General features: G+C 38.9%; 1 protein-coding gene across 1 annotated transcript in view; it reads left to right on the top strand.

Annotated features, from left to right (window-relative positions):
- Positions 1-14,731, top strand: part of col7a1l (collagen type VII alpha 1-like) — a 326,774-nt gene that overhangs the window by 276,189 nt on the left and 35,854 nt on the right. The window contains exons 43-45 of the mRNA XM_039762163.1: positions 5,650-5,685; positions 5,773-5,808; positions 14,340-14,372. Of these exons, the coding sequence (XP_039618097.1) occupies positions 5,650-5,685; positions 5,773-5,808; positions 14,340-14,372 (105 nt within the window). The remainder of the gene's footprint in view (positions 1-5,649; positions 5,686-5,772; positions 5,809-14,339; positions 14,373-14,731) is intronic.

Consider the following 14,731-nt stretch of genomic DNA (forward strand, 5'->3'; position numbering starts at 1 on the left):
ACATATGAGATATGCTTACATTTAAAATCTGCGATAAAGTGAAGCCGCGAAAGTCGAAGCGCGATGTAGCGAGGGATTACTCTATTGTAATATTTGATTAAGTAGATTTGCTATTTGATAATATTATAGCCTAATAATTTAGTTTTTATATGCTCTTGAAAGGGGCTGAGGAGTGTTATCTTTGAGGACTCAGTGAAAAGGTGGAAACCATTTTTGACAGACTAATATTTTGCAGCTTCCCATAGAGTATTCTAAATACGATGCCTTTAAGCAATGTGAGTTCTACTGCTAATAGCTGGAATTAAAGGCCTCCCCACCTTTAGATTCAAGAAAGTAAGTAATGTAAGCTATAGACATATGCCAAACATGAGTTTAATTCAGACCTGCCATAGTTGAATGTGTGATGTATTTGGATAAAATATCACATCAAGCTACTACTACACTTTTTACAACACACTTTTTTATATAATACAATTTGATTTTAATTGGTGATGAATGTCTTGTTGTCGGCAGCTTAATATTTAAGATGGAATATGTGGATAAATGAGCGTATAAGGTCAAGTATTCTTGTTATCTTCAAGGATGTCTGACATCTAACATCCAGAAGGTATCTCTTCTGACTTCAGTATTGGTACCATTTTATTAACTGACATGTGTGGTTTTCGGTGAACTGCTTTCTAAATTCTAGCAATGCCTTTCATAATGTCAGTGTGGATTTCTAATCTCTCTCAATACTTCTGTGGGTTCTGCTTCTGTCTAAGCCCACACTGAAATTAAGTTTGAATCTGGCAAACCCTTGACAACTGACAACCATTTTGTTTTTCTTAGTGTTATACATAGCTAGACATTAATAACTAAAAAGTAATACTCTAAGCCAAAATACACTGGAAATAAGGAAAATAAAACAACTTTACACAGATTTTTTGCTTTTGGACAACTAGTCATTCAGTCCCTCCCCGAGTACATGTTTAGTCTGTCAAAATAGGATGAATTTTCTATTTTTAGTTCATCATTGTTGATGAAATGTCCATTCTGAGATCCCAAACCAAAGTTAGTATTGTTAAAATCGTCAAAATGAAATTCAAACTAAGTACCACCACATCACAGTAAGAGGTACACGATGCCAAATAGTAAATTTTCTTTCCTATTATTACTATTTCTTACAGTATGTTCAGGCATGCAAATAAGAATCTCACCATTCTCTATACACATCATGGTAAGTGTGAACTTGAATTCTTGAACAGAATTCTTAAAAACACTTTATCATGATCACAGTAGTCTGGACCCTATCATGCCAGCACTGAGTGCAGCCCTGGTCCATTGCAGGGCATGCTTACCAAAGCCCTGACATTCATAGTCGCACAGAGTCAATCTGGAATTGTCAGTTCACCTAACCAACAAAACCTTTGTGGCTCTGTGGGAAGAAAAATGCAAACAGACTTAGGGAAGAAAGGTGCAAAGGCCACACAAAAAATGACTAGGTGCAAAATTCTTACCTGGGACTATAGATTTATGAAGCAGCAGAACTAAACACTACATCACTGCTCCTCACTTTTGAACCTGATTTACTCATGCAGTAATTCCAGTTCTTGTTAATTTAAGTTTAATAAATCTAATAGCATATAACAAAATGAGAGAGTGAAGTGAAACATCAATCAGTAATTTAATTTCCATTAACAACTATGATCCTATTTTTGTCAAGTTGTATGTGCTTCCTATGAACATGTAATCTTCATCTGGTATCAGCTGTTATGCCAAATGTTATGCCATTACATGTTAAAGTGTTTTGTATATGGCTAGAATTTTCTTGAACTTGTAAGAGTGCCTCCACATTCATACCTACTTTCTGGTTTGTTCTTGCTGTTACCATGTATATGGGCTGACTCCTTGTGAACCTGAAATATACTAAGCAAACTGGAAAATGTATGGATAGGCTATGGTAATCAATCAAAATATTTAGTTGTAAAGATTAAAATCACTTGACATCCATTATCTTTCTTTGACATGGTGTACCATTTAAGGACCTATTTGTACAGTTTAAAGAGTTAAACATAAATGTATTTTTTTAACCATGTTTCATAAACAAAAGGAATACTCTGGGAGTGTTCCTCATTCTGGCATTTTCCCAGTCTCTTCCTTTGCATGTATGTAAATACTGTATATACTGAATACTACATAAATACATTATGGAATTAATGTAGGACTGTGTCAGTGTGTACCTACAAAGGAAAAGGGTTAAAGGTTGTTTTTGTGCTGAAACTAAAAAAGGTTAAAGACACATAAATATATATATATATATATATATATATATATATATATATATATATATATATATATATATATACAGTATCTATATGTATAATTCACTAAGGCAAGACAACCATGGAAAGCACGCCGGAAGGGGCATGGATTCACTAAGCCGCCGACAAGTGAGACACCTATGGCGCACGCAGGAAGGAGCCACGCCCACCAACTCCAAGACCATTGGATACGACGACAACTCACAGAGCCACGCCCACCAACTCGGACGCGACAACACAGAAAAACCGGCGTCATTTATATTCGTCTGTCGTAGAGGTCACATGCAGCTCCGACCCACGTTGACTGTTAATAGAGGCGTGTTTCTCGTGCAGGTGAATCGCCATATGTGGCGTGTAAAACTGTTTGCGAGGGGTATCCCATGGGATCCTTAAAATGTTCCTTTACAACTGAGGTTAAAACACAATGAAGTGAGCAGTCTTTAAAAAACGACTTTTCGGTTACGATGCACGACCGCGTGCACTATAGCAAACTGTTTTACACCCTACATACAGCAATTCGCATCCGCGAAAAACATGCGTCTTCTTAGATACTCCTGCACTTTGTACACACCCCCCTCCCACCGTGGTTGGGTGTCTTGGTGGATTATATATAGAAAGGCAGCCAAAACCGCACAGAGCAATGAAAAGTCTACGTGAGTCACAGGTGCATCTGGACTGTACAAAGACGACAACGACTCGAGTGACGAGTTGGAGGTGGGCACATGAGCAGGCAGTGTATACTGAACGAGAAATCAGCAGATTAGCATAACGGAGGGAGCAGAGTGGATGTCCTTCTCCTCTCCTCCCGTTCCACCCTGAGCGCCGCACGGACGATTGTATGTTGGTTGGTTCCGTGCATTGGTTAAAACCCAATGAAGAAAGCAGTCTTTAAAAACCAATAAGGCCTGTGCCTCTGTTTCATTACCGTCTCACCTGCTTCACCAATGCAGGCCCTGCAACAGGCAGCCAACCGGGTAACCAAAGTCTTTGGGTTCAGGGGGGAGTATGGTTACAAAGCTGAAACTTAAAGTAATTGACGGAAGGGCACCACCAGGTGTGGAGCCTTTCGCTTCATTTGATTCAACACAGGAAACCTCACCTGGCCCGGACAGCTCTTTCTCGATTCTGTGGGTGGTGGTGCATGGCAGTTCTTAGTTGGTGGAGCGATTTGGCTGGTTATTTCCGAGAACGAACGAGACTCCCGCCTGCTAAATAGATACACGACCCAACAGCAGTCGGCGTCCAAATTCTTAGAGGGACAAGTGGCTTTCAGCCACGTGAGATTGAGCATTAACAGGTCTGTGATGCACTTGTATGTCCGGTACTGCACGCGCGCTACACTGAATGGATCAACGTGTGTCTACTCGCCGTGGGTAAGCCGTTGAACCCCATTCGTGATGGAGACCGTGGCTTCCAATTGTTCCCCCACGAAGGAGAAATTCCCAGTACGTGCGGGTCATACGCTTGCACTGATTATGTCCCTGCCCTTTGTAAAGCCTCCCATTGTCGGGTGACTTGGTGGATTATATATATATAAAAAAAGCAGCCGGAACCGCAAAGAACAATGAAAAATCAATGTGGAAACCGACTGAGGCGGTGTTTAGAAAATTAACAGTCAACGTGACTCACAGGTGCGTGTGGACTGTACACAGACGAAAGCGACTCAGGTAGGGAGTTGGGGGCAGGCACATAAGCGGGCAGTGCGTACTCCGGTTTTCAGTCACGGACAATTGTATGTTGGTTCGTAGCGTGCATTGTTGCAATGTTACTTTTCTTGGTGGTTTATTAAATTACGGATTTTTCAAATGTTTATTTTTTCCTCTGTGCTTAAAAATCATTTAAAAAGCAGCCTGATTATGCAGCGTATGATACGCCGCGGGTTGGCTAGTATATATATATATACTGTGGAACAGGACCCGGACACAAACAGGAGGACAACGTTAGTTCACCCAACACACCCATTTATTATTTACGATATTTACTATATTTTAAGTCCAGTGCACCAACCCAGTGCCTCCAGCACCGATCCCCCAAAGTCCGGGCCTTTCACAGTCTTTCAATGCCTCTCTTCTGGACGCCTCCAGTCCTCTCTCCAGCTCCATCCTTCTTCCACCTGACTTCCGCTCTCGAATGCAGGGAGGCGGCCCCTTTTATACCAACCCGGATGGGCTCCAGCTGCGTCCCCGGCACTGCTTCATAGACACGCCCCCGTGTGGCGGAAGTGCAGACTGCGCACCTGGAAGCCCTCTGGGTTTTTTTCAGCTGGAGGGCACGTCTTCTCCGTAATCCCTCCAGCCACAACACAGTACCAAATCAAACGCTTAAGTCACAGACCACACTCTTCCTCTGACTCCACCACTCCTTCCAGGCAACCTTGTCCTCTTTCTTCCGATTCTGGCCTTGAGTGTGGTTGCTGGTTCCTTTTATGGCCGTCCCAGAAGTGCTCCCGGTGCTTGCTCACCTGTTGCCAATTGCATTCCCGGGTGGGGCCGAAGATTAGTCCAGCTGGGCTCAGAGACCCATGCCGCACCCCCTGGCAGTCGTCCTAGATCCCCACAGGGTTGTGGAGAACTCCATCTCCCATGGAACCTTGTGGGAAGCTATGGCACCATCATCAACATGTTCCCCCAGAACATAAGCAGAAGGGGCATCCCGGCCATCCGCCACAATGTATATATATATAGTATAGTTTTCATTTTCTGTCTTTCTTCACCCTGCCAGGTAAGCCCTTGCACCAACTTGTCTCCGAACTCTGAGCAGAAGATCTGTTTGACTTGTAGTTTTAAACCCCATTAAGGTGTCACTCTATCCAAAACCTAGAATGATCCAGAATCACATAATAATTTGTACTTTGTTTCTCCCTAGCAGATGAATTATAAGTGACATACTGTCAGTTCTTCTGAAGCTCATTCCGAAGCCGGACATCTCTAAAAGACTGTGGACTTTTCTTAGAAAAAAGAAAAGTTGCATCTTTGAACAGGGGCAATGAAACCTTTCTGGTGTTTGTAGCTGTTGACATGGCCAATGATGTTTCTTAGTTGTGTAATTTAAAAAAAAATAGAGAGCGGTTCAGAAAACTGATATATAATTGGTTGGCAGATGGAATGCTGAAGAACTATACAGGGCTGTCAGACCTGCAATAAAATATCAAAGAATGAAGTGGTTGGCACATTATGTATCACAACATACCAGTTTTTTTTATTGTAGGTAGAATGTAATAGCATAATATAACTTAAAATTTTGCTAAATTTCTTACACCCATTGTAAGTTTCCAAAGATTTCGTATCATCTGGTAAACATTTATACTTTTGCAGTTACGTTTTTTTAAATTAAATTTAATTTCTTTTAGGGGCTCCCAGGTCCATCAGGATCAAAAGGAGATCAAGTAAGTGAAATTACAGTTAATTTTGTTATACTGTATAATATCTGAATAGTGGGTGTATAAACCTTTAACATCATTTTATTTTTGTAGGGTGATCGTGGTGTTCCAGGAGACCCAGCAGTAGGGGTGAGTCAAACTTAACACAAACTTTCTCACCTTGCTTAAAGAAACATACTTTCACATGCTAAACCTATAACCTAAGAAATTTAGAGAGAAGTCACTGTTTGAGCGCCACATAACAGATGTTTTGTTTTATTTAATGAGCATTATTTCAAGGTGCTCTTAACACAGACCGTTATGTATTTTCTTTTAATCATTAACAGTTTTGAATTGAAACTTACTGTAGCTGCATTACCATACCATGATTTATCAAGCACATCATATGATTTTTTTCATTGAAAGTAATGTATAATTTATAATAAAAGAAATTATCTTCATAATAAGTAAGAACAATTTTGATGAAAACACCCTATTCAGTCCACCATACTACTTTTCAAATAAAACATGACCCAGTTGAGTTCTAAAGGAACGTAAAGCACTACTATCCACAACACATCTATGGCTCACAGAGTGAAGAAATATTTTGTAACATTTATATAAAATTTACGCTTAATCAGCTTTCATCTGTGACCCTATATCCTTGTCAATGAACTCATTTTAAAGTAACAGCTAGAATCCACTACAACAATTCCTGTCATGATTTTAAACACTTTTGTAATGTGTTATCTTAACCTTAAGTATTCAGTTGTTATTTCTTTTGTTCCTACCCTTTAATCTTGAAATCTTTTTTTATTACAAACAGTAGAACAATATTCACATGGGTCCTCAAATATTGCATTATATAGTGCATTATAAAGCTTAAGAAAATGTTGATTTGTACTTAATACATTATGTTATGTAGACTAACATCTTATTGGCCTTCTTGACCACTTCTGTACACTGTTTGAGTGTAGACAATAATAAGTCCTCTGCGTGTCCTTTTATTTTCATTAAATTTCACCTTCCCTGATATGTCTGTAATAATACTGGCGAAATTCAGCTTTAATTAATTTGAAGATAGCTTATTAATCATTTCAGGATATTTTAAAATGTAATTTGAGGTATTACTAAATGTTGTTTGGCTTTCCATGGAAGTAACCACTTTGCCAACCTCAGATGATTTATTTTATATTCTCTTGAAATGTCAATGTTAGTTTATATTTGTAATAACTTCATAATTTAACAAATTCATAAAATGAAAGGGAAATTAAGAAATTCAGGCAATATGATATTAAAAATGTTATTATTTCTTATTAGGTTGTTTGCCTTTTCATAAAAAAATTGCAATTATTAACGCCAACCAAGTTATTAAAAAATTAACCTGAAAACCTGACCAACTGGTGCAACAGGGCATTGCCAAACTATTAAAGATAATAACTATGGGTAAAGCATCAGTGGAGGAAGGGTTTGGCAAAATGCTACTAGTGCCATAAATGTAGCCAATTACTAAACAGCATGTGTCAGCTGAAGCTAGTATCATGGCGAGGACAACAGAAAAGGTTCCTTCTCCTTGTTGTCCTCCTTGCCCACTTCTTCCCATTGCAGATAACCACAAGCTTATTTATAAAGATGTGCTGAGCAACCTGACAACCACAGATCCAAGTAGAAATAGGGATACAGTGTATAGTACTTGAATAGAAATAAGGAAATAATAACATTGGGATGTCAAAATTGTCATTATTTTATGTTGAAGCTAAAGTGGGTTCCTCTGAATTTCAACAAATTGCCTAAAAAATAGAATAGAAGTAAACAAATTTCAAAAAATGTTTTTCTAGGGGAAAAATGTTTTAAAGGCAGGAACTTGTCAAGCATTTCTCAGGATCCTGTTATTACAAGTCTGGGACTGCTGTGTTTAAATTAAAAAAATATATATATATAATACAGTATAATATATATTATACTAGCAAAATACCCACGCTTCGCAGCGGCGAAGTACTGCCTTAAAATTTTTATTAAGAAGAAAATTAAACCTTTTTAAACTGAGGGAAAATATGCCAATTATTTGTTAAGGATCTCTTTGTATACCACATTGTAAGTTTGGCCCTCCGGTTGTAATATAACCAAGCTGTGTGTTGAGCTTACTCTTGAGCATGCGACGTACAGTTGGACATGTGAACAGTAATCTTGTTTCAAATCTCACAGCTTGGATTGCTGCTGTCATAATCGGTTTGAGTTTCATGGTTTGTTTCAATTACGACGGTATTTGTAGGACTTGTGTTGAAGAGACATTTGGCATCTGTCAAGCGTTGTAAGTATACAACCAGTTTCATCGATAACTTCACATCCAGCTTTTGAGAGTTTAAACATTCATAAACATCAAAGTGTCCGCTACTGAAATCGTCACCTGTCAATCTAAGATGTTTAAGAGGCATTGGCGGTTGTCGAAAGGTGTAAAATATTTGGCCATTTCAGTACACTTGAAAGCGACAACTGAACAATTTACCGGCAGCCATCAACTCACATGCAGATGCATAGGTGAAGGGCTTAAGCATTTCACTCTTCTAGTGCTCCTGTGTAGAATAATTATCTCCTGTACCGTCATCAGTCCACACCTTGAACCTGTCCCAGTCATTCAATACATAAGACACAATGTTCCTCCGGATATCAAGAGTGAGCCTGATATGGCCGTGCAATATGTAACAAAGAGAATGGAAAAGGTAGGTGCCATCTCCAGGCATGGAAACCACTCGGTAAGTGACAGTTCTTTGATCGATGGTGATCACCTTGATAGACATGTTAATGGGGGTACGGTTGGAATGATAAAGGAAATGGGTACCTGAACAATGTAAAGTAAGTCTAAAATACCTACACAATAACTATAATCATAATAAATGAACAATAAAACAGAGGAGAAGCCGTGGATTAAATAAAAAGGCTGTAGTTATCAGCAGGGAGACGTGAATCCCGTGGCGAAGCAAGGGAATGTAGAGACTGGAGCGACGGACGGTCTTATATAGGCAGGCAGCCAACAACGTGGGAGGCGTTGGGATGGGGGACCCAACGCCGCCTCACACAGTGACCGAGCTGCAAGCTATGGACGTATATATGTACGTAAATAGGATTCAGTTAGCATTGGGAACCCACGTACCAAATTTCTTGAAGATGGGCCCATAAGTAACAAAGACCGTTGAAAAGTTCAATATGGCGGCTGACAGTGGCATCATACCACCGAAATAAGTACCAAATTTCAGCTTTCTACCTACACGGGAAGATGGAGAATTAGTGATGTTGGAAAGTTCAATATGGCGGCTGACAGTGGCGTCATACCACCGAAAAAAGTATGTACATCGGTTTTGATTAGCGCAGGGAAGCCACCTACCAAATTTCGTGAAAATGGGGCCATAAATAAGAAAGTTCAACATGGTGGACGTTGTTGACCGTTATCGACCGTTATGACCGTTACGTGTAGAATTTTGAAATGAAATGCTTAACTTTTGTAAGTAAACTGTAAGGAATAAGCCTGCCAAATTTCAGCCTCCTACCTACACGGGAAGTTGGAGAATTAGTGAGTGAGTGAGTGAGTGAGTGAGTGAGTGAGTGAGTGAGTGCGTGAGTGAGTGCGTGCGTGCGTGCGTGCTTTGCTTTTTATTAGTATAGATAAAAGAATCCTGGGACGAGACGAGACTTTCTCAGAAATAATTTCAAGTCCCGTGAGACAAGACTTTGTGCCAAGAGATTTAACCCTGCCCAGGGCCGGAAATAAAAGACAAAGAGTATAAGACAAAGTAGAATGTCGTTAAGCGGTTCAAAAACGTTTGCGTGATAAACATCCAGAGCAGGTTAGAATTAATGAAAATACTAAAATTCAAAAGTCTCAAAAAACTGATAGTAAAGATCACATTAGCACAAACAAACGGGAATTATTAGTGAAATAACAGAACAGTGAAAAGAAATCGAATATATGGACATAGATGAAATGACAGAAGTATGTAGATATTGTTCGGCTTTAATGTATAAGTCAGAAACTTGCAGATTGTCTAATTTGTGTTGCCATTAGGGAAAATTAGTGTTTCTTCCCAATGAAGAGGCATATCTGTGAAAAATAAAAGATTTGGTATTTGGTGAAAGTGAAATCCACAAACACTACAGGCAAAATATCCGAATCTACAATAATCTGCTTGCGTTCACATTATTCAATGCTCAAAACATAGATTTATATGATTCAGGATCATATGCTATGGAAACCTGTGGTCCCGGAATAATTAAAGCTACTATAAGTTTAATTTCAAAGAAAGCACAATTTGGTCAGGTGTATATTTATGATCACGGAGAAGTGATGCAACATAGAATCAGAAGTGTTACAGTGCATCCGGAAAGTATTCACAGCACATCACTTTTTCCACATTTTGTTATGTTACAGCCTTATTCCAAAATGGATTAAATTCATTTTTTTCCTCAGAATTCTACGCACAACACCCCATAATGACAATGTGAAAAAAGTTTACTTGAGATTTTTGCAAATTTATTAAAAATAAAATAATTAAGAAAGCACATGTACATAAGTATTTATAGCCTTTGCCATGAAGCTCAAAATTGAGCTCAGGTGCATCCTGTTTCCCCTGATCATCCTTGAGATGTTTCTGCAGCATAATTGGAGTCCACCTGTGGTAAATTCAGTTGATTGGACATGATTTATAAAGGAACACAGCTGTCTATATAAGGTCCCACAGTTGACAGTTCATGTCAGAGCACAAACCAAGCATGAAGTCAAAGGAATTGTCTGTAGACCTCCGAGACAGGATTGTCTTGAGGCACAAATCTGGGGAAGGTTACAGAAAAATTTCTGCTGCTTTGAAGGCCCCAATGAGCACAGTGGCCTCATCATCTGTAAGTGGAAGAAGTTCAAAACCACCAGGACTCTTCCTAGAGCTGGCCGGCCATATAAACTGAGAGATCAGGGGAGAAGGGCCTTAGTCAGGGAGGTGACCAAGAACCCAATGGCCCCTCTGTCAGAGCTCCAGAGGTCCTCTGTGGAGAGAGGAGAACCTTCCAGAAGGACAACCATCTCTGCAGCAATCCACCAATCAGGCCTGTATGGTAGAGTGGCCAGACGGAAGCCACTCCTTAGTAAAAGGCACATGGCAGCCTGCCTGGAGTTTGCCAAAAGGCACCTGAAGGACTCTCAGACCATGAGAAACAAAATTTTCTGGTCTGATGAGACAAAGATTGAACTCTTTGGTGTGCATGCCAGGCATCACGTTTGGAGGAAACCAGGCACCGCTCATCACCAGACCAATACCATCTCTACAGTGAAGCATGGTGGTGGCAGCATCATGCTGTAGAGATGTTTTTCAGTGGCAGGAACTGGGAGACTAGTCAGGATAAAGGGAAAGATGACTGCAGCAATGTACAGAGACATCCTGGATGAAAACCTGCTCCAGAGCGCTCTTGACCTCAGACTAGTGCGACAGTTCATCTTTCAGCAGGACAATGACCCTAAGCACACAGCCAAGATATCAAAGAAGTGGCTTCTGGACAACTCTCTGAATGTCCTTGAGTGGCCCAGCCAGAGCCCAGACTTGAATCCGATTGAACATCTCAGGAGAGATCTTAAAATGGTTGTGCACCGACGCTTCCCATCCAACCTGATGGAGCTTGAGAGGTGTTGCAAAGAGGAATGGGCTAAACTGGCCACGGATAGGTGTGCCAAGCTTGTGGCATCATATTCAAAAAGACTTGAGGCTGTAATTGCTGCCGAAGGTGCATCGACAAAGTATTGAACAAAGGCTGTGAATACTTATGTACATGGGATTTCTCAGTTTTTTTATTTTTAATAAATTTGCAAAAACCTCAAGTAAACTTTTTTTACGTTGTTATTATGGGGTGTTGTGTGTAGAATTCTGAGGAAAAAATTAATTTAATCCATTTTGGAATAAGGCTGTAACATAAAATGTGGAAAAAGTGATGTGCTGTGAATACTTTCTGGATGCACTGTAAATGATCAGATGTATTAGAAATTCTACAGCCAATAATGGATACAAATCCATACATCCAAAGGTATCCCACTTTACACGAAATTTACCAAAAAAACACGAACAAAGAAGTTTTCTTTGATTTCTATATGAATCTGAAAGATCACGCTCGCATATATAATAAACCAACATGAGACGAATTTTCAGTGATAATAGTTTCAAAAGTCTGAGATATCAAAGACAGAGTTGATATTTGTGTTTATCCAAAACCACAGCACAATTCGTTGCAAGCGGCAGATCTGGGAAAAGACTAGCATGTTGGGCCCACACGGGGGTTGGCATGCATTTGTTGGTTTACTTATTATTTTTTTATCAAATAATCAAATTATAATTATTGCAGTTTTTGTAGTTACAGATTGTTATACATTTTCATTAAAGCTGCCATGTTCTTGATGGCTACTGTGCTGTTGTTCAACCACCACATACGTCAATGGTGAGCAGCTTCAGTCCTGGAGGGCCACAGTGGCTGCAGGTTTTTGTTGCAACCCAATTGTTTAATGAGAAGTAATTTATTGTTGTTAAAGCATTTAATGTTCAAATAACTGTTTTTGCTTTATTTTTAGTTGTTTAGCTTATGAAGACTTCTCACCCTTAATTGGTTATTTTAGTCTTAAACAACTCCATTCACTGTTTTTAATTGGTCCTTGTTAGAAGTAAGATGCAAATGGCAAAAGAACAAGCAATTCTCTATCTAGCTTGCTTCCATGTACACCTGTGTGTATTCATCATGTGCTATTTGGTTTAATAAAATACTTAGAAGGACAACTGAAGACGTAGAAGTGAAGGACTAAAAATTTCTCATCCATTTTAGGCTTCAAATCATCTGGATGACATCGTCAAAAAGGGAAAAAAATGATTTTTAAGAATGACTAGACACTGCAGAGTTAAAACACTAACAACCCATGAAGTTAAATAAGATCTATTATTGGCAAGGATTGTTTTCTAATAAAGCAACTGAGGTGGAACAAAATTCTGTAGCCATTGTGACCCTCCAGTACAGACATTGCTCACCCCAGCATACAAACATGCATTTGATTTTTGAAATCAAAAAGACTACACTCCCTAATTTCCATGTTATTATTCATATTTAACACATATATACTTTCTTAGAGAAGTATGATTAACAAAAAATGACATGGAATCAAAAGTATTCAGATACAATTTACACAGCTGTTGTAACAAAGTATCCTTTGGCTAACTTGTTTCTGTATACAGAACAACCGGCAGGGATAAATGCATTCAAACCCACAGCTCTGATCTTTCATTTCTTGATTCTCTTCTTTGCCATTAAAAGCTTACAAATTTGTAATGAAATAATGCGAAGAAGAGCAGCAAACAGCAACTTTTGATTTTCATCTGACAAAATTGTTTTATTCATTTTGTGTATGCAGGGCACATTCAGGATGGACTCCTCAGATTTGGATCAGTTGGCAAATTAATCTGACCAGTCAAAAATAATAAATTAGAATAGAGTTGCTTATATCTACTATGTGAACATAGCCTTAAAACAACTATTTATGTCAACAACAGCATCTCTTAATTAAATTCCTCTTTTATTATTGCTTTATTATTGTTTAACGTTTTAGTTAGTTATTTTTACTGTTATGTTAACGATGCCCTGATGCTACAATTTTGCAGCTGCTTTTCTCTATTTTGTTTTCATGGAGGTGGTCAGATAATTGGTAGCAGTGATATCCTTTGCTGATCAAGTAGAACTGACAAATGACATTATCACCCACCAATGTCATAAAATGGCCGCATGCATATTATCAGTATTCAGGCTTTGAATCAAAGACAAAAACTATAACAAATAAACTACTTAGGAAATGGAATTCTAGTCAGTTGTTGCTTTGTTATTAATTGGATGTTAACTTTTAATTATTCTTTTTGAACTTTAATGTTTAGCTTATTTGTGTTTCATTTCTGTTTTACTCTCTTTTGGTTTGCCCCTAACCACAGCTGTACATTTCCCAGTCCATTTCTCAAACAAAAATTGAAGACTAACTGTGTATTCCATGTCGATCATAATGACTTTACACAGTGTTAGGATGATTTTGTTTTCCTTCGAAATTGCCCATTTTGCTCAAAGATTTCATTGGACTGCCCACACTTTTTCTGAATATTCATCCATCCATTATCCAACCAGCTATATCCTAACTACAGGGTCACGGGGTCTGCTGGAGCCAATCCCAGCCAATGCAGGGCACAAGGCAGGAAACAAACCCTGGGCAGGGCGCCAGCCCACCACAGGGTACACACACACCAAGCACACACTAGGGACAATTTAGGATTGCCAATGCACCTAACCTGCATGTTTTTGGACTGTGGGAGGAAACCGGAGTACCCAGAGGAAACCCACACATTTCTAAAATTTTCTAATGGTATCTAGTGATTTCATTCTTAAAACTGCCATGGGCATACACCGAAAATGGGGTATTTATACAGTTTTAAGTAGGAAAAAAAACAAAGAAATTATTTGCAAAATCTAATTGACATCTGACTTGTTACCTAAGCACCTGTTTTTTTAATGCTGATGATGATATGGAAAGTATAAACTTTTTCTTTCAGAATGCATATGGAAATTTATTTTAAATATTTTTTTTCAAATGTTATTTGGTACCATCTATCATTCTTTTTTTTCATCAGATTCTGGGACCTCCAGGCAAAAAAGGAGCCAGGGTAAGTTTCTTGCTTATAGCAACTTAAACTAATTATATAAAAAAGAATGAGCCTGCATAAAGTATTGCATAAATGTGTTGTGTATATCTTCTTCTTCTTTCAGCTGCTCCCGTTAGGGGTTGCCACAGCGAATCATCTTTTTCCATATATTCTTGTCCTCTGCATCTTGTTTTGTGACACCCAGCAGCTGCATATCCTCTCTCACCAACTCCATAAACCTCCTCTTAAGCCTTCATCTTTTCCTCTTACCTGGCAGCTCTAGCCTTAACATCCTTCTCCCAATATACTCAGCATCTCTCCTCTGCACATTTCCAAACTAACGTAATCATGCCTCTCTGACTTTGTCTCCAAACCGTCCA

The sequence above is a fragment of the Polypterus senegalus genome, chromosome 8, assembly GCF_016835505.1.
Source record: "Polypterus senegalus isolate Bchr_013 chromosome 8, ASM1683550v1, whole genome shotgun sequence".
Classification (NCBI taxonomy): domain Eukaryota; kingdom Metazoa; phylum Chordata; class Cladistia; order Polypteriformes; family Polypteridae; genus Polypterus; species Polypterus senegalus.